The sequence below is a fragment of the Aspergillus caelatus genome, assembly GCF_009193585.1.
Source record: "Aspergillus caelatus strain CBS 763.97 unplaced genomic scaffold BDV27scaffold_242, whole genome shotgun sequence".
Lineage (NCBI taxonomy): Eukaryota > Fungi > Ascomycota > Eurotiomycetes > Eurotiales > Aspergillaceae > Aspergillus > Aspergillus caelatus.
Window position 1 is genome coordinate 1 of NW_022475505.1, and position 17,149 is coordinate 17,149.

The following is a 17,149-nucleotide window of genomic DNA, read 5'->3' on the forward strand; positions in this document are numbered from 1 at the left end:
CATTTGAAAATCGTTCCAAACACCTCACAAAAACCCACACTACGAATCTAGAAGTAGTCAGAAGAGTAAGAAAACAGAAAAGCAAAAAGAATGAAGCCAAAGAATGGCAACCTACCCGATCTACCTCCTTGCCGAAAGCGGCCTCCCGCGAGACCACCACGCCCTCTTCGTCGAGACTCACGATAACGGCCCCTCCACTGGCCATATCTACCACGTCAAAGGCAACATCCAAGAAGGCATGGTCTTTGAGCACCGGGCTGAGCAGACGCCGGAGGAAATCCCCGCGTTCTGTGGCAAGGAGAAGCTTGGTGTGGTTGCGGTTGCGGAGTACGGGCGCGTCTTGGAGGTTTGTGAGGGCGTGCCGGTGCCCAAGAAGCAATTCCAGGGAGCGAGAAGGTTGTATCCGCGGGAGCCGTTGAGACGGTATCAGGAGTGGGTTGCTGAGGCTGTTGATGCTTTGAAGGGGGAGGGGGTTTTAGTTGAAATTGGCTAGTTTGCGTAGTGGGCTGTTTTTGTTTACGTGGGGGTTTTACTGGGGCTAAGAGTGGTTTTGTTTTTGTTTTGTCAGTATTGCTGGATTAAAATAAATGTTTCTACTTGTTTTTGTTCTTGAGAAGTGAGGATCGTATGTAGATAGTAGATATTGTTATGATCGTGATGTTCATCTTCGATTCGATATACTGGGGAAGCAATGTGGCTAATCCCGAAATGGTTAGCGTGGTCGCGATATGGCGTCGGCATAATTCAATTCAATCAATTCACACTCCGCCCGCAGTATCCTCTGCACTTCTGCCACGGCTCTGACGCGCACTTCCTAGGGAACAAGAAGTGCTAATCAAAAATGTCCGAGACAACCCCCAAACACGCAACTGACAATCCGTCAGCATCCCCGTTGGAGGGGCGAAATGACCCAGTGACCCAGGAAGAAAACAGCCCAGAAGGAGACTGGACAGGGACGCAAACACAAACACAGGCACCAGATAGGCCCAAGGAGGACACAAGGGAAGAACAACAACAACAACAAAAAGGCAAAGAGCGAGAGGAAAAGGAAGAAGTAAATAAAGAAAACGCCGCTGAGCGTGAGGACGATCAAGAGGAGGAAGGAGAAGCTTCAGCGCCACCATTACCAGATGAAGAGGTCCCACCACCGCTTCCCAACGAGGCTCCTCCCGGTGATGATGATGGGTGGGAACCTGTCTGGGATGCCAACGCTGGAGCGTACTACTTCTATAACCGCTACACGGGCGTGTCGCAGTGGGATAACCCGCGCGTGCCGGAGGCGGCGGCGGAGCCAGCAGGTCCTCCTGGCGTAGAGGCCAGCGCTCCGCCCACGGAGAAGGACGCGCCCGTGGTAGGCGGCTATAACCCTGCCATCCACGGTGACTACGATCCGACGGCTCCGTACGCCCAGCAGTATGAGCAGCCGCCCCAGGATACATCTGCCGTGGCTCCTGGTACGGATCACTACGCTGCGGTTGGAGCGTTCAACCGGTTCACCGGGCGATGGCAGAATGAATCACAGAACCCCGAGAACCATAATGATCAGAATAAATCCTACCGGCAGATGAATGCCTTCTTTGATGTGGACGCTGCGGCCAATAGCCATGATGGAAGGAGCCTGCGGGCAGAGCGGAGCGCTAAAAAGCTCACCAAAAAGGAACTGAAAATGTTCAAGGAGAAACGGAGAGAGAAGAAGGAGGAAAAGCGAAGGGCATGGCTACGCGATTGACCGGATTCAATCCACAGGCGATGTCTTGTCATTGAGATACCTTTTGTTTTATACGGACGGGCTTGGGCGTTTGTACTGTAGTTCATGGGTCGCATACGATAGAGCAGCGTGTACTTTCATTTCTTACAATAAATGTAACATATTCATCTGCTCCATCCCTCGGGTAACTGCTCGCTGAGCACTTTACAGTAAATAAGTGATGCAGATATGAAATGCCGACAAATTGATCCACCGGATCACATGACCCGGCATCAAAGTTCTCAGCAACCATCCGATGCTTCACAAAATCGAGTATAGCACCCTCAAGAATATATAATCAAGGTATGTGGATTTCTTATTGTGATTGCACTGTGCCCTGTATATCCTAAGACCCCTGTGTAAACATTGCACTCATACCTCTCATATACATATATGTGGGGTGTTGAAGACTGAGGGGTTGATATACTATCACAAAAAGAAAAAAAAAGAAAAGAAAAGAAAAGAAAAGAAAAGAAAAAGACGGCGACGTGATAGATGATAGAAACTCTACAAAATGTCCAAACCGCATTTTGGCTTCAAAATCAAGTTTCCGTCATTTTCTAGTTATTTGCTTTTCTATTTCTTATTTTTTTTCCCTGAGATATTTACATGACATCTCTTGGGCATCAAAATTCATATAAACCTTTATAACCTCTACCCCCCACCTTCACCAAAACCACACCATCTCCAAAAGAACCACCACTAACGAACTCCCCCAGATACCCAAAAATCCCACAATTCAAGCGTCACTCAGACCTTGAACAGATCATCACAACCACGTGATTTCAAAAGTAGAGAGGCAAAAATGTCCACAAAAACCCCCGTCACATTAACCGTCGACGCAATCGACGATCTCATCTACGATGCTCGCGCCGGCGACCTCGATTCCCTCAAGTCCGACCTGGCGGCCCTGAGCACCCAGCACAGCTGCCCGCAGGCCTGGATTGTGGCGTCGGCGATCGACTCCGAGCCTGAAGAGGAGGGTGGTACCGGATCATGCCTTTTGCATTTTCCTGCTGCGAATGGCAATGAGGGTATGTACTTCTTTTCCTTTTCTCTTTCCTTCTTTTGGCCTTTTACGGTTGTTTTGGGAGAAGGTGTAAGGGAGTTGGATGTGTGGTATTGGAAAGGGAAAGGCTAATTGGGTATTTAGACATCTTGAACTTCCTCCTGGGAGTTCTCACTCAGGGTGAGACTCAGCTGGATCAGGCTCAGGTGGCGGCTGTTGTTAACCATCGTAATCACTCGGGTAACACGGCGTTGCACTGGGCGGCGCTGAACACGCATTTGGAGTGCGTGAAGGCGCTTGTCGGGGCTGGTGCTGATATCTCCATTAAGAATGATGCTGGCTTAGATGCTGTTTTCCTCGCTGAGAGGGCTGATTGGACTACTGAGGAGCAGGGTGAGGAGCAGGAGCAGGATGAGGTTGAAGTTGAAGTAGGGGCTGAGGCACAGGAGGGTGAAGGCGATGCTGGGAAGATGTCTAAGGGGAGACAGGTTGTGGAGTGGTTGTTGAGTTCGGAGAAGGGTGGTGAATTGGAGACCGGTGCTGGGGAGAATGCTCCTGCTGCTGCGGAGGGATCGACGCAATGATTTACGCTTTTATGGCTTTTATTTTATTTTTTTTTTATAGATGTGTGGGAATTGGATAGAAAAGTTTTTTTTATTTTTTTTACCATTTCATCTAGTGATAAGTCGTACATTCGTCCCTCGTTGCTTCGGCGTGCCGCATCCCATCCTGTCTAACTTTCAATTCCCTTGACTACCTGGGGCCTGTTTAGAGTTAGGCTTGGGCGTCTTTTCACTACCAATTTCTCGAACTTTCATGTCTAGTCCGACTCGGAATCGACGGCTGCGCCAAGTAACGGTTACGCCACCGTAGAAGGCCCAGATCCATATGGGGAGGGCTAAGCACTCGCGTCCAAGCCACGCCGAGAACCACTGAAGGAAAGTTCGTCTAGTTAAACAGCGAGACGGAGGCCGTGCAAAGGGTGGCGTGTCCTCATCGAGCTCAACAGATTTGGCGGAATGCAACTTGATATACAGCGTCCAATCGGTCAGTATCCAGACGGCCAGGCTGAGGAAGAAAAACGCGAAGAAGGCAGTCCATGTGGTCATATAAGTTGCACAGCAGAACCCTTTTTCCTGTAGGAATTGGGCCAAGGACGTGGTCACTCCCCAGGCGCCGTAACATGAGCACAGTAAGGACTCCGTGCCCGGCTCGACTAAGGTCGCTAGGAGAACGGTGAACTTGCGGACACGTAGCCAACGAACCCGGCGTGCGATGTAATCCCCAACGCTCATGTTTCCCACAGGCTGGATCGCCAGATCTCCGAAGACCATGCTATGCTTGCCAAACCGCTCGCCTTTCTCTTTCTCCTCGCGGACGCGATTCTTCCACAGTAGGTCCCCAATCAGATGATCCTCACAGATATTGTCTGAAAAGTAATCGATACCAGGGTTGCGCTTCTTGGGATCGGTAGGGGACGGCATTGTGAGATAGTCGAGGTGCGACCGCCGGAACATGTTGGATTTGCCCACGATACAAGGTGCGATGAGAACTGTGTTGATTGCGGTGTACATTTTTGCATGAGAAGACGAAAGGAACAATTCTTCTAAGCGGCCTCCACCTGTCGCAAGAGTGCCCTGTTCGCGTTTGGTGATAATCTGTGCCGAGGACACATCGCTGTTGGAATCTGCATCGCCGTTGGTATACGACTCTACAAGTGCATCTTGCTCCTCTGTCGAATTGGCACCGCTAGTGACGTCCACTACAAGCGGCAAGTGATGCACAAATTTGTACTTTTTGCCCGAAGTAGCACCAAATCCGCAAAGCCGGTCAACCATCCTCCCACAGACGCCTTTACCTACCCAAACATTGCAATCTATGATCCAGACAATATCACCCTTGGCCTCTCTATAAGCCCGGCTCATGTTCCGAATCTTCGGATTTGGTCCCAGATCGTAGATACGTTCTCCGTTTGGCTGGAGCAAAGGATCCTCTTCCTCGATGAAGATGCGTGCACCGGCGTGTGGAAAATCGGACACAAGCTTTTCCAGAGTTGGGTAGCCAGGATCGTTTCGAGATGCGACACAAAAATAGACGGTCAGTTTATCGGCAGGGTAGTCCTGACGGAAGGTCGAGGCCAGACAATCATACAGATTCGGCTCGAGACCTTTGACGGGTCGGATTGCAGTAACATGGGGAGCGTCGGAGGCAGTCGCGGAGTGGGATTTCCGGGGTCTTTGGAGAAAGTATCGCCATCTGTTTGAGACCGCATTAGTTTGTGTCACAATAGCCATAGGTTTGAATACACCCAATAGAAAGGAGAAAAGATATCAGAAAAGGGCATCATAGGCCGAATAGGAAGCTTTACATTTGAAAGTATCCCAGATAGCAAACTAAGACCACGGTTGTATACCAGATCAGACACCCCCAACCCACGATCACAGACCACTGGAGCCCGCCATTGCTAATGGTCGGTCCAAAATCGAGGGAGATCGAACGCGATTGAAGCTTTAGCATAGGCGGATATCGACGCGGTGAGAGACAATACGGTTGGCAAAGAAAAGATGTAATTAACGTCACAACAACATTCTATGGACGGGAAGCTGAAGAAGTGAAGTGCGGAGAGAAATAAATTGCGGTCAGTTGACTCTTTGCAGGAGGCCTTAACACTCGACGATGTTTCAACCTTCAACCTTTGCTTTTTTTTTTCCCCCTGGTGGCTGCCACGCAACAACCGAACGAGGAAAAGTTATGAACTAAATTAGTTCCGTGGTTGTTCCATTCGGATGCAACGGACGGCGTCCATATTTATGGGTCGGTTCATCATGCGGTGGATTCCTGTAATTTCGCCCGTTCCGGAGAGCCGCGTCGAACGAGCTGTGTCTTGTTTCGAGTTTGTTTTACATAGGATAGCAGTCCCGATATACTTGGGTGTGAAATTAGAAGGAAGATATTCAGAGGAAGTGTCATAACCAACACGAAACCAAATTTATGATTACACATTTCCAGGAATCGAATTGATCACTTCTGGTATTTAGTCCATGTGGCCCGTTCACTGTCATTTATCGGTCCCACGGATCTAAATCTCCCAGCTGACGGAATAGCGATAGATCCAAGAATAGAATCGAGAACAAGACAAACGTCCAGAGACCAATTGCTGCTCTGAATATACATTTTGATGGCCCTGTTTTTTCCAAATTAAAAACCCCAAATCGCTGAAATGTCCCATAAACCCGTTTACAACTCCAGTCAATGCGAGAGGCATCTGCTGTCAGATCTAAGCCTTCTTCTTCTTCCGGATCAAGTTTGCTTGAAGCACATTGATTCCAGAGGATTCATTCATCCTTGTTGCACTAGTCTCTGCTGTCACTGCACCTGAGACTGTATCACTCCCCTCGCGCCCTTCATTCTGTGCTGTTGTTGCTGTCGTCGCTTGGCTCTGGTCATCTTTCTTTCGCTTTCGAACCAATCCAGTGTTGATGATGTTTGTCGTTGGAGCGGGTTTATCGGCAGATTCTCCAGACGTATTCCTTCCTGTGACTTGCTGACCGACCCAAAGCTGGTCCACGATGGATGCAACTTTCTCACTCCATGCCATAGTGCTGGCTATAGAAACCTTTAGGTTGTAGAAGTCTTGCTCAAGTAAAAAATTGATCGCGGTTTTGTAATCTTCTTCGCTCATAACAGCATGACCCCGGCCTGCTTCTGGCCAGTGAAACGCGTTCAGGTCTGTGATCGGCTGTGTTTTGGGATGGGTCTCAGAAGATAAGCTGCCTGTCTGGGAGGATGGGTCTTGCACAGGACCACCTGACGTTGTCTCTGCTGTAGAATCTTTGGCAGCGTCTGAAGACTGGGAATCAGTAGAACCAGACTCTTCTGTCCGAATGGGGTTTGAATCCATCTGGTCTGATGTAGGGACGGTCATTGGCGAGGAATCCTCTGCTTTCTCTTTAAAAACAGGTCTGGAGCTTGTCATTTGAACCGAATTGACAAGTCCTGGAGGGTTAATAACAAGCCACAAGAATCCGACCAGTCGCCCAGCAGAACACTCCTGCCGGAAAGACATCATCTCCCAGAACTGGTCCAGAGATTTGACACTCCTCCATTGCCCAGCGCCTTCCTTTGAGCCCCCGGCCTCCGATTGTTGCGGGAGCTCATCGTCCAAGTCAACTAGGAAGCGCGTTTTCGGATCATCTGGAAAACGAGGAATCAAGCAGCGTGGAGGCGCGTTGGTGTTGTCGCACAGCTGATGAAGCGGGTAGCTGTTCAGCCACCTGGGGCGTCCTTTATCATCTGATTTTGCGGTGCCAGGGAAGAAGCCTCGAGTTTCAAACTTGTCACATCCTGGGACAATCAGGAATGCTGTTGCGGAACTTTTAGCGGATTCCATGGCACGGTCAAGGAGACCTTTCTCGTGGGATCCTGATTCCGGCTCATACTCGCGTAATATGGGATCGACAGCGCGACACCACCATTTGATCAGACCCCTATCGTCGAGAACATGCTTTCCCGAATTTTCAATGCTGCCAGGGAACAGATACTGGTTCTGAGCCCGTGCGAACAAGGACACCACTAGCCGAACACCCGGCCGTTGATGTGTCTGCACCAGGAAAGATAGGAAGCCGTTAGAGATGCGCCTGATGAGCGAAACTTTCGGTGCATTTTTCAGTAAGTGCAGGAATCCAGTAGAATCGGCCTTGGAGACGAAAACAGTCGTTAAATGCGCTGTGCTGTAGACCAGAACTTCGATTCCAAAGACGATGATCTCGGATCCATCATGCTCGTCGGCATTCACGGAGACCGTCAGAAAATGGTTTTCACAAAATGTCGACTCGGGCTCTTCCCCTGGAGGAGGCGCGAAGAGCGCTGTGCATGGGGTAGGAGCTGACGAGATATGGCGAATGGTGACCTTGACACCGGTGGGGAGCACCTTAGCCAAGAGATCCCCCAGATCAACATCGACCTTAGACATCGAGTCTGTTGAGAACTAGACTGTAGGCTTCATATAAAAGCAGGGATTAGAATTATTAGTCGCGCGTTATTTTTCCTATTTATCTCTTTGCTTTCCCCTCTTATGATCTATTTTTCCTTTGGCCCAGAAGCCTCACGGACGGGTCACGTGCAGCGGACAGGCCTTTTTCAGCTGATCGTCAGGGAAACTGTTTACTTTTTCATCACATCTTGATAAGATCGTGAGATTCTATCGTGTAGTCTCTATGACGCTTTACCAGTCACATCACCCGTAGTTCTCATGGCCGAATAATTATTTGAGCTACAATGACTATCGCCGTTAATCAACTCTATTTTCGATGTACTAACAATCTAATCCCCTAATGGCAGATCATGCGGATATGTATATATTGTACAATCAGAAATAAGCCGCAACAGCATCCAGATCATCAGCATTCAACAAAGCGACACCTTCCTGGAAAAGCGTCCTCCATACAGCATTACGGGTCCGGATCGGATAATAAGGAGTCTCCCAGTATCTCGCACCAATTCCCCTTTCCTTTGCAGTACTAATCTGGGACCGAAGGGTAGCCAGCTGCTCGTCACTCAGAACAGCATTATCCTCACTATATGCGACTGAGCCCACTGCCTCTTGGAAGCTAGTAGATGCAATAGGAGAGATCAAGGACGTGATCTCAGGATTTTCCTCTAGCGCATCTAGATGAGCATCGAAGAAGTAGTCGCGATTAGCAACCGGTCCAACCATATCAAGAGGCGTGTTGCCTGTCCCGATGACGGTTACGGGACCACTTGTCACCGTCTTGTTGTCTTTCAACGACGTCAGATAGCCCTCTTTGCGGAGTGGCTCTAACGCAGATATAACAGCTTCAAATGTTTCAGGTCCTGACGTTTTTACATCGACGAAAAAGTAAAGGGTTTGCGAAGTAGTAGTGTCAAAGACGCCGCTGGCACAAGGTTAATACCCACCAGCAGGAGAACTAGCAAGACTACTTCATCAAACTCACTTTTTCGTGGGTGAAGTCACAAATCGAGTTTGGGGGTTTTGGCGCTTTAGCACATCTAACATTGGATTGACGTAGAGGGACTCGAAAGTTCGCTCCTCAGTCAAGGAGGATTCATCATGCCCGACCTGTGGGCGTCAGTGTACGTCACTCATGTAGAGCTGGGAATCAATCATAGAACTAACGTAAAGTGTACCGTTATAAAGCCACACATCGGCTTCTGTTGAAACACAGCCCTTGGAGATACCTAAATGGCGTTAGCCTTGCTTCCTCATGGAGATCTAGATTTCTAGATTGGCCGTACCAGTGTAGAAGGGAATATCTCTCCAGTAATCACTGCCATAAGATGGTTACTAATTCCCCATGTTATGAAAAGGTTATAGCAGTGGGAAAAAGAAAGAATAAACAAAACTATCGTGGCCTACTTGTGAGAGTGGACTGGTATCTTAAATAGTCGGAATAGATTGTATTAGCAAATTTCCTTTCCAAACACCCGGATACCCCCTGACAAAAGGTCTCCCCTCCCAATGGCAGCGATTTAAGATGAACTCACAGGCATTATACCCCTGGTAAAATCGGTAGGGTATCCATATTCATTGCCACCATGTGTGTTCTTCAGTACACTCTGAAGCTCAGTCGAAAATCCAGCAGCCAGTCCTGGGGATAGGAGAGCTGCAGATGCTGCGACAAAGAAGGGCTGGTAAAAAATCATGTTCACCTGCAGACAACACTAATAGAAGATATTAAGAAAAAGTAAATAATGCGCAAAATATTTCCAGGAGATGTACCAAATGATTTATATATACGATACAAATGGAGCGTTTACACTGGTTGTTTGTGTTGGAAATCGAATCAAATGAACGCCGAGAAGTGGTCCACAGCCAATCACGACCTCACGTGGTCAACAACATACACCCCCAACCCTCTCATGAGAGAGCGGTAGTTTTACACAAGAATATCGATATTTACGGATTCATAGTCAGATATAGACTTCGATACCATCTCTTTGCCTCCACTGTCATACAGTCTGGAACGTTATATGGTCCTGGCTCTACAATTGAGTCATTGGCTACCGAAAGAATACATCAATGTGAACTTCCAAACCCTGACACAGATATATTAAAAATATTGAAAAAAAAAAGAAAGACCAAGCAGATCGATATAGTATTGAAGAGGCTAGCACTTCTATATACCCCATGGGTGTTCATAAGAAAACATATTTGATTGCAAACGCCACCAAGGTATCATTAAAGATGAACATAAATAAGATCATTGGAAAACAAGCTCAGCTCTTTATAGAAACGTGACGACACAGATTCAACCTGTTAGAAAAAAGACAATAGCTTTAAGTAACAGCAGATCAGACTTCCCGAACAGATGGAGCCCTGGAACTGTTCTGAGAATCCTGCGTGCTGGCCCTCCGGAGACTCAGGTTCCCGATCCGTTGAACCAAATTACTACCAACAGCGTCTACAGCGCCCTTTGGAGCGAGCAACGTGGGTCCCTGTGCTGCAGCCTCTTGGACCTTGAATAGTTTGATGCCGGTTCCATTCCACACTCCAACGGTACCCGGCGTGGCGCCCGAAGCGGAGCCAACGACCATCTCACTCGAGAAGATGAATCCCCACAGTAAGGATTCATACCAGCCCATGGAAAGAGCTGACCATTCGAAGGAATGTACACGGGTGGGAGGGGGCTCTGAGATGATACTTTGGATCATTGGTTCTTCCGCGAATGAAGGGATATTTGTGATTAGAGTCCGAGCTTCCGGGCTAGAAGTACTTTGTAAAGCGGACTCAGGGATGTGGGGCATAATGGCTGAAATGATAGTAAGAATAGTATGGAGTGGTAGGTCCGGGAGCCAGGACTCAAGCTGAAAATTCTGCCGTTAGTAGGCTGAGCGATACCCGGGAAACGGAAGATTGCTTACCCAAGCTACAGTTGGCGTGAAACCACTGGGAGTCGTTGGGAAGGCCGCCGACATACTACTCTGGCTGGTCATACTATTTTGCCTAGAAAAGGATGGCTGTCCAGCAGGCATCTTGCCCCGTGCCTTTTCGGACATTCCCCGTAGCTGTAGTGGTACGCTTTCATCGACAGCAGATGAAATTGAAGGTCTACGAGAGCTCTGAACAGATGGAGATGATTGTGCTGGCGTCTTCTGCTCTTCTTGCTCGTCATCTGAATCGTCCCCACCAATTGCGAACGGACTGTGTTCTTCGGGAATACGCCCCAACGGTGACCGCGCACCAGAAGCTGTGTGAGGATCATCTTCAGACGCCGATAGGACCGGGCTGGAAACAAAATCGTAAGACCCGCCTTCAGACTTCCGTCTTTCATTTTGGCGTTCTATTTCCTGCTGTCCGCTCTCGAGCGTAAATTCTCGAACTGCCTCAAAACGTCTCCTGTGTTTAAGAATGGCGTATACCAGGCATGAATTTTCTGCCAGACTCAGCGACTTGTTTGGAGTGGTAGCAAAAGTACAACTTACTGGTAAATTGATGTTCGAGAAGCGCGTTGACGGACTCAAGTACTGAGGAAAGAAGGACATGATTCGTCTCGTTAGCCAGTAGGAAGCTGGGGGCAGACATTGAGGAGAAGAGCTGCAGAAGTTTGGAGCATGCAGCTGGGGACAGATTTTCGACGTATGCAGCTATGTTATTGATGATCGCTAGCAACGCGGGGTAGACAGCGGTTAATTTGCCTTTGCTTCCGGTGATCAGGGTATGAACGGACTGCTTGCGTCAGTTGAACCAGTCAATTTGAAGAATAGCAAATGACAAACCATAATCAAGTAATCAGCATAAGACCCCCTGAAACCAGGAATACGGATGCTTTGTGGAAGCGTCTCTTGAGCTTCGAATTTCTTGTTCAGACTCTTCCCAAAATTGGGTTCGACGCTCATTGTCTGTGTAATGAAAATACACATCCTGACCACGCCTTGCTGTGAAGGGTCAGACTTGTATACAATAGCATAGAAGAGACAAAGAATGACGAAGTCGTGCGAGCGATTGGAGTCGATGATGAATGATCTAAATCGCTTATTGCATTGTAAAGCTTCCCAGAAGAGCATCATCATCTCGGGTGCCCACTTGACAGTCTTTTGACTACCAGGAAGGTAGGAATTTGTTGCCTGCATCTGGCAACCGTGACGTAAGCAGAAAGAAACCCTCAAAGAAGGTGGTTAAGACCTACTGGCTGATTTAAGATTCTGGTCATGCCATCAACGAGGAATTGGAAGTCCTGCGGCCTATGTAGCCTTCCGAAGTAATGGCGGTAGTAATTTTTTGGCGGAGCTCCGCGCCCATCTTCTGGAATTGGATATAAGAGAAGCACCAAGAGAAACTGCAAGCAATATATAACTAATATTTGCTTAGGATCTTTCCACACAACATGGTCATAGGGCACCCTCCAGGAAGCGGGATTATATTTGATGGCCTAGGGGTGTCAGCAAAGTCCTATACACGGACGTCGAGATGGGGGTCTACACATACTGTGTTCAGTAACGAGCATAGTAGCGTTAGAACGGCCTGCTTATCAGGACATGTTGCAATGTACGTGATGGCTTTGACACCTTGGACTGGCAATAAACCTGCTAGAAGGTCAGCTAGGGCCATCATTAGTGAGAATTGACATCACCTACCTGAAGGCATGTACATTGCCTTTCCAGTTAAGGTAAGTAAAAGCCGAATGATTTCGCAGCGGTTGTTTTCCAGCTCTTTGTTCGAGCCCATAGATGTATTGCAACCAACACCGCTCTGCCATATTGAGTAGGACACTTTGCTTTTGGCCGTCGGGAGCTTTGGGATGGTGAAGTCTGTGTAGAAGAGAAGATCCACAAGTGTATCAATTAATTCCTCAGCCAAAGGCTTCACCTCTTCATAATCATTGGGCCCTGGCGACGCTCGTGGTTCTTCGGCTTGGGCTTCATCAAAGAGTATCTCGGCTGCTACTTGTGCTTCTCTTGTCTTCTTCTTCCGACGGCCCCAAAAGAACTTCTCTTCCCAGTCCTCTAGGTGCTCAGCTTCGTAAACGAATGGGAGGATACGGGTCAAAATGCGAATACAGTTAAGGGCGTCACGGTCGGGAGCAAGCTCAGGGTCCGGAAACGAGGGATGGTTTTTCAATATACTGAGACGAGATGTTACAGAGAGTAATAGCGTTTCGAAGTTGGATAGCGCGTTGTCGCGAGTCCGTCGTATGTCGGCGGGGGTGAATAAACTGAAGACATCTTCGGTGGACTCTGGGAGCTCCCAGAACTACCGTACAAATGTCAGAGATACCAAGAAACCTCCACATCGGTAAAGGAGATGGGAAACGAACTCTGGCCCAGTACGGATCGTCGGCAGGTATGTCCTTCTCCTCTGAAAGACGGAAGATTCCCTGCTTGAAGACTAGCTTTGACTCCGAAGCTCCCATTATGAAGCCACCGCCTGTGTTTCACGGAAATGTCGGCCTCATGCAGTCACGAACCGTGATGATCTAAATTCAGTGTTGAATATGACGCTTTTCGAAAACGGTGCTTTGGAAATTACTCCAATCGGTGATTGCCGCGTGTGGATGAATGTCAATGGAGGTAGTTGGCATTCTTGGGCCAATGCATAAAGCGGGAACTAGAACTTGGTACTAGACCCGCGGAGACTCCGACATCAGAACTGGGGAACGTGGGAAAAAGCTGCCTAGTTGCGCATTGTGCGGTCCATGCTTATTTTCCTCAGCTAAGATATATTTCCGAGAATTTCCAATGCGTCATAGTTATACATTTCCTGTCTACCAAGAAAAATTCCTATGAAAATATAATGCTTAAAATGAACATTGAAAAATCGATCTTTTCAAAAATGGACACAGTGCTTGCTGAACGCCCTTCAGAACATATGAATATATGATTGTCTCCACCCTAATGCACCAAACACCAACGAAAGTAATTCATAGACTACCATTGCTCGCTGACAACCGCCTGCTCCGCTCATACAGCCACTTGTTGCTCAGACCCAGATTAACACGCTTTCCCCCAACTGGTGACGGAGTCGGAGGACCCATACTCGATCCGAAGCTTGATTCGCGAAAGCTTGATTCACGAAAAGGTGAGTTTCGACCGAGAGGCGATGGAGAGCCGAAACTCGGTCTCCGTCCATTTTCTCTTCCTCCGTTTGAAACAGCCTTGTGGACTAATGGACTAGGAGAAGGTGAAAACAATGCGCCCGACGATACCCTACGGCCAGAAGCACTGGCGCTGGTCGACAAAGGCGAAGCACTTCTGCTGGCCGGGCTTGCTGCCCGCGACCCAGAGAGCCGATATTTGGGTGGAGTGATGTATGTAGATCCCGGCGTAGGCGGTGCTGTAGCAGATGGATCAAGTCCTAAAAGGGCGCGTTGCGTAGGAGTGAGAGGGATATCGGAGAGGTTGTCCTTTGGGCGAATGAGAGGGTATAGTGCCACAAGGATATTGAGAATGAAGATAAGTTGTAACACAAGTAGGGAAAGATCAGGATATGTAGAGTACTGGCTGGACTTTTCGAGTCGAAGAGAACTGTGCCGAAATTGTTAGTCTGCGCGTCACAATCGACCTCCCTGTCACTACTTACTAGGATTTGAAGGTGTTGCCAAAGATCCAGGTTGCTAGTAAAGCAGCACCATTACACAGAACTCTCTTGATATTACTATCCCCAAATGTGCCAGCATTCTGTCGCCTCACTATTTCATTCAACTGTGGGTGGCGCCATTTTCCTGGTGTCCGAGACTCGTCTGAAGTAGGTGCAGGCGAAGATGCCGCCCTAGGGGTAGATGGAGCGGATAGGGAAGCCATTGATGTGTACGAAGACGTAAAAGTACAAACAAAGAGAAAAAGGAGATAGCCTGCACAGGTGTGAGTATGATGTCCTCAATATTGCACAAAGAGATCCAGAGAACTTACCTTGAATTTGGGGTGTTAAAACTTACCTTACCTGTGCGACGCTGTCTTAGGAAAAAGTCACCTGAGCATTTGTGTATGATTCTTCGGCGTTAAGTAGTTATATGAGTTCAAAAAGAGTCATAACCATATCGTGGTGGGCAGCGCGACTGGCTCTTCAAATGCTGTGGTACGACAGTGCTTGTTTTGATGATCGGTGCGTCCTGCTCACTGGCAACCACAGCCACAAGCGCATTTGACGCGGAGTTTTCAGGTAGCTCGGTAACTTTGAAGTATTAAACGCCGGACCCGCGAATGGTCTCCACATCTACCCTGAGCTGAGGTCACGTCACCATCTCGCTCCAGCCTAGAACCCGGCCCTTACTACGGAAATAAAGAAACAATCGGGACCTTCACCCTTCAGTACATCTCTTATCCTACATGACGACACATTGTCGATATAAGTAAACTCAAAATGGCTTCGGAAACGTCGCTAGTGGCCAAGCTAGATACGTTGGTCGCTGACGTCCTGGCTGACTGGAACATATACACCACTCTCATCGCAGGGACTATTGTCGTCTTTCTAATCTATTCTTTTGCTACGTCTAAGGAGCCAGACATTCACCCATTCTTACTGGCTCGCCAGTCAACAGCCTTCCCTGTCCGCCAGCCTGGTGAAACTGCCGCCTACCGCAGCCTTGAGACCCCACACGGGTTTCCCCTTCGGTCCGGACTGAACGTCAAAGACCCCGGAGCACCGAAATGGACCGCTGGACGAAGAGGTGACTTGCGCGATGTCTGGAAAACTGCCGTTCGTGGAGCTGCAAAGGAAGGGAAGTTATCCGGTAAACAGGGAAAGCTCTATACTGTGCTCGGAAGAAGGGCGATAGAGCATTCGTTGGAACAAGTAACGCAAGAGATCAATGTCATTGGAACTCGCCTGCAATCCTCCAAGGCTAAAACGGTTGCCGTCTGTCTTACAGACTCGGTGGAGCTTTTGGCCTCAATATTCGGTTAGCGCTCCTCGACCTGTGTGCGCCCTATGACTGCTTACTGACAGAAGCTCTGACACAGCCGGTGCTTTTTATGGGTTTAAGGTCATCCTTATTCCTCACAACCTTGACCCTAATGATCTATCTACCCTCCTGCAGAAATCTCAGGCAGATGCATTGATTGCGGAGGCAGGCGCGCTCGATTTGTCTCTTGTAGCGAAGAGCAACGAGCAACTCACTAAAGTTATCTGGGTTGCGAAGCTTGGTAGTAGGCATATGGACTGGAATGATGTGCCTGGTGATGTCAAAGGTACTCTAGAGGTTGCTGTCTGGCATGAAATAGTAGAAGAGAAGAAGGACTTGGCTGGGCTTGATGTTCCCAGCTGGGAGCCCAACAGCCCCTCACCTTCCCTTACTACGGTTTGGCCGTCCGCCACAGGAGCAGGCGAGTTCATCGAATATCAGCCAGAGGTAGGATTTCCCTTCCTGTACTGGTACAAGGCTGACAGTATCACAGAACTTGATCTCCGCCATCGCTGGCCTGACTTATTCCCTACCTCGTAATGAGCGCTTTAACCCTACTGATCTTGTGCTTTCGACTGATTCTCTCTCTCGCTCCTATCCATTATGCCAGGTCATGGCTGCTCTGTACTCGAATGCCTCCGTTGCAGTGAACTCTGTCGCTGGGGAAGGTGTCGACTTCGCTTTGGCTACCGTTGGAGTATCTCCAACTGTAGTTATCGCCTCATCTCGCACAATGTCCGATTACCATAGCAGATTCATGGAGCCACATTCTGGTGTTATCTCTTCCCTGGCTCGTTGGTTTGATGTGAGAAAACTAGATGCTGGAGTTATGCCTTCTCATGGCATGTTCAGTCAGGTTGCCAATATTGGCCCGATGGCTGAACTCTCACTCGACAAACTTCGCCTCTTATGCATCTCGCACCGTGCGGACGCCGATCCCAATGTTCGCCTTACCTCTGGAGAGTTGACGGACTTGAAGATCTTTACTGGGGCTCGTGTGGTCTACGCCTTGACTGGTCCAGGCGTGGCCGGCGCTGTCTCTCAGACGAATGTATTCGACTATAGGCGTTATCAGGGCCAGAATCACTTCGGAGCTCCTTTAAGTAGCGTTGAAATTGTTCTCACCGGTGTTTCTGAAGACAAGGAAAATGAGGGACAGGTATGCGATGCTGACATAATGGACTTACACTACGTCTTTTCACCTAGCTAACGATTGCCCAACAGATTACTGTTTCTGGCCCAGCCGTTGTTTCTGAGAAAACTACGCTGGCGGCGCAGGGCCGCTTCCGTGACGACAACACAATAGAGTTGTGCTAAATCGTCTATTTGCACAACAACATCTGATCGTTTTTAGCGTTGACCTCGCCGCTACATGACTTATGTTACCGGCTGATTTCTTTGCACCTTTTGAATGGAGAATTAAATTGCCTCTATCCATGTTGATACTGAAGTGCCCCACACGTGTTAGGCGCAGCGGTATATTTTGTCCAAGGAGAAAATAGCTCAATTTCAAAT

The 17,149-nt window shown here is 48.6% G+C and overlaps 8 protein-coding genes across 8 annotated transcripts; 4 read left to right on the top strand and 4 right to left on the bottom strand.

Annotated features, from left to right (window-relative positions):
- On the top strand, nucleotides 1-602 carry BDV27DRAFT_168286 (uncharacterized protein). Its single transcript, XM_032074731.1, has one exon. The coding sequence runs from the start codon at nucleotides 104-106 to the stop codon at nucleotides 491-493; it is 390 nt and encodes a 129-aa protein (XP_031922901.1). The 5' UTR covers nucleotides 1-103; the 3' UTR covers nucleotides 494-602.
- Nucleotides 603-773: 171 nt separating this feature from the next.
- On the top strand, nucleotides 774-1,848 carry BDV27DRAFT_135495 (WW domain-containing protein). Its single transcript, XM_032068552.1, has one exon. It carries the CDS (start codon nucleotides 842-844, stop codon nucleotides 1,727-1,729), a length of 888 nt encoding a protein of 295 aa, XP_031922902.1. The 5' UTR covers nucleotides 774-841; the 3' UTR covers nucleotides 1,730-1,848.
- A 618-nt stretch (nucleotides 1,849-2,466) lies between these two features.
- On the top strand, nucleotides 2,467-3,362 carry BDV27DRAFT_135496 (ankyrin repeat domain-containing protein). Its single transcript, XM_032068553.1, has 2 exons — nucleotides 2,467-2,781; nucleotides 2,901-3,362. Exons 1-2 carry the CDS (start codon nucleotides 2,553-2,555, stop codon nucleotides 3,338-3,340), a joined length of 669 nt encoding a protein of 222 aa, XP_031922903.1. The 5' UTR covers nucleotides 2,467-2,552; the 3' UTR covers nucleotides 3,341-3,362.
- On the bottom strand, nucleotides 2,834-5,476 carry BDV27DRAFT_49365 (putative ceramide glucosyltransferase). Its single transcript, XM_032076765.1, has 2 exons — nucleotides 5,125-5,476; nucleotides 2,834-5,012 (listed from the first exon to the last, which is right to left on the bottom strand). Exons 1-2 carry the CDS (start codon nucleotides 5,271-5,273, stop codon nucleotides 3,497-3,499), a joined length of 1,665 nt encoding a protein of 554 aa, XP_031922904.1. The 5' UTR covers nucleotides 5,274-5,476; the 3' UTR covers nucleotides 2,834-3,496.
- Nucleotides 5,477-6,033: 557 nt separating this feature from the next.
- On the bottom strand, nucleotides 6,034-9,440 carry BDV27DRAFT_149229 (H3 histone acetyltransferase RTT109; the record flags this gene model as incomplete). Its single annotated transcript, XM_032071018.1, has 8 exons — nucleotides 6,034-6,526; nucleotides 6,569-7,733; nucleotides 8,253-8,671; nucleotides 8,732-8,856; nucleotides 8,914-8,975; nucleotides 9,033-9,064; nucleotides 9,154-9,173; nucleotides 9,282-9,440. 8 exons carry the CDS (start codon nucleotides 9,438-9,440, stop codon nucleotides 6,034-6,036), a joined length of 2,475 nt encoding a protein of 824 aa, XP_031922905.1.
- A 429-nt stretch (nucleotides 9,441-9,869) lies between these two features.
- BDV27DRAFT_49391 (Hid1 family protein) lies at nucleotides 9,870-13,313 on the bottom strand. Its single transcript, XM_032076766.1, has 8 exons — nucleotides 13,052-13,313; nucleotides 12,372-12,987; nucleotides 12,223-12,323; nucleotides 11,924-12,166; nucleotides 11,514-11,867; nucleotides 11,220-11,463; nucleotides 10,659-11,170; nucleotides 9,870-10,601 (listed from the first exon to the last, which is right to left on the bottom strand). Exons 1-8 carry the CDS (start codon nucleotides 13,145-13,147, stop codon nucleotides 10,089-10,091), a joined length of 2,679 nt encoding a protein of 892 aa, XP_031922906.1. The 5' UTR covers nucleotides 13,148-13,313; the 3' UTR covers nucleotides 9,870-10,088.
- A 181-nt stretch (nucleotides 13,314-13,494) lies between these two features.
- BDV27DRAFT_135504 (nuclear pore complex component-domain-containing protein) lies at nucleotides 13,495-14,850 on the bottom strand. Its single transcript, XM_032068554.1, has 3 exons — nucleotides 14,643-14,850; nucleotides 14,314-14,584; nucleotides 13,495-14,258 (listed from the first exon to the last, which is right to left on the bottom strand). The coding sequence occupies exons 2-3, from the start codon at nucleotides 14,532-14,534 to the stop codon at nucleotides 13,655-13,657; spliced, it is 825 nt and encodes a 274-aa protein (XP_031922907.1). The 5' UTR covers nucleotides 14,535-14,584; nucleotides 14,643-14,850; the 3' UTR covers nucleotides 13,495-13,654.
- A 116-nt stretch (nucleotides 14,851-14,966) lies between these two features.
- On the top strand, nucleotides 14,967-17,144 carry BDV27DRAFT_49399 (uncharacterized protein). Its single transcript, XM_032076767.1, has 4 exons — nucleotides 14,967-15,631; nucleotides 15,693-16,081; nucleotides 16,128-16,793; nucleotides 16,859-17,144. Exons 1-4 carry the CDS (start codon nucleotides 15,094-15,096, stop codon nucleotides 16,949-16,951), a joined length of 1,686 nt encoding a protein of 561 aa, XP_031922908.1. The 5' UTR covers nucleotides 14,967-15,093; the 3' UTR covers nucleotides 16,952-17,144.
- Nucleotides 17,145-17,149: the final 5 nt, after the last annotated feature.

Coding starts and splice junctions, on each gene's coding strand:
- BDV27DRAFT_168286 (XM_032074731.1), top strand. CDS start 104: ATGGCAACCTACCCGATCTACCTCCTTGCCGAAAGCGGCCTCCCGCGA.
- BDV27DRAFT_135495 (XM_032068552.1), top strand. CDS start 842: ATGTCCGAGACAACCCCCAAACACGCAACTGACAATCCGTCAGCATCC.
- BDV27DRAFT_135496 (XM_032068553.1), top strand. CDS start 2,553: ATGTCCACAAAAACCCCCGTCACATTAACCGTCGACGCAATCGACGAT. Junction 2,782..2,900: donor TGCTGCGAATGGCAATGAGG/GTATGTACTTCT, acceptor TTGGGTATTTAG/ACATCTTGAACTTCCTCCTG.
- BDV27DRAFT_49365 (XM_032076765.1), bottom strand. CDS start 5,273: ATGCTAAAGCTTCAATCGCGTTCGATCTCCCTCGATTTTGGACCGACC. Junction 5,013..5,124: donor TATCTGGGATACTTTCAAAT/GTAAAGCTTCCT, acceptor GGTCTCAAACAG/ATGGCGATACTTTCTCCAAA.
- BDV27DRAFT_49391 (XM_032076766.1), bottom strand. CDS start 13,147: ATGGGAGCTTCGGAGTCAAAGCTAGTCTTCAAGCAGGGAATCTTCCGT. Junction 12,324..12,371: donor GGCAATGTACATGCCTTCAG/GTAGGTGATGTC, acceptor CTGACCTTCTAG/CAGGTTTATTGCCAGTCCAA. Junction 10,602..10,658: donor TCACGCCAACTGTAGCTTGG/GTAAGCAATCTT, acceptor CAGAATTTTCAG/CTTGAGTCCTGGCTCCCGGA.
- BDV27DRAFT_135504 (XM_032068554.1), bottom strand. CDS start 14,534: ATGGCTTCCCTATCCGCTCCATCTACCCCTAGGGCGGCATCTTCGCCT. Junction 14,259..14,313: donor GGCAACACCTTCAAATCCTA/GTAAGTAGTGAC, acceptor ATTTCGGCACAG/TTCTCTTCGACTCGAAAAGT.
- BDV27DRAFT_49399 (XM_032076767.1), top strand. CDS start 15,094: ATGGCTTCGGAAACGTCGCTAGTGGCCAAGCTAGATACGTTGGTCGCT. Junction 16,082..16,127: donor TCATCGAATATCAGCCAGAG/GTAGGATTTCCC, acceptor ACAGTATCACAG/AACTTGATCTCCGCCATCGC. Junction 16,794..16,858: donor ACAAGGAAAATGAGGGACAG/GTATGCGATGCT, acceptor ATTGCCCAACAG/ATTACTGTTTCTGGCCCAGC.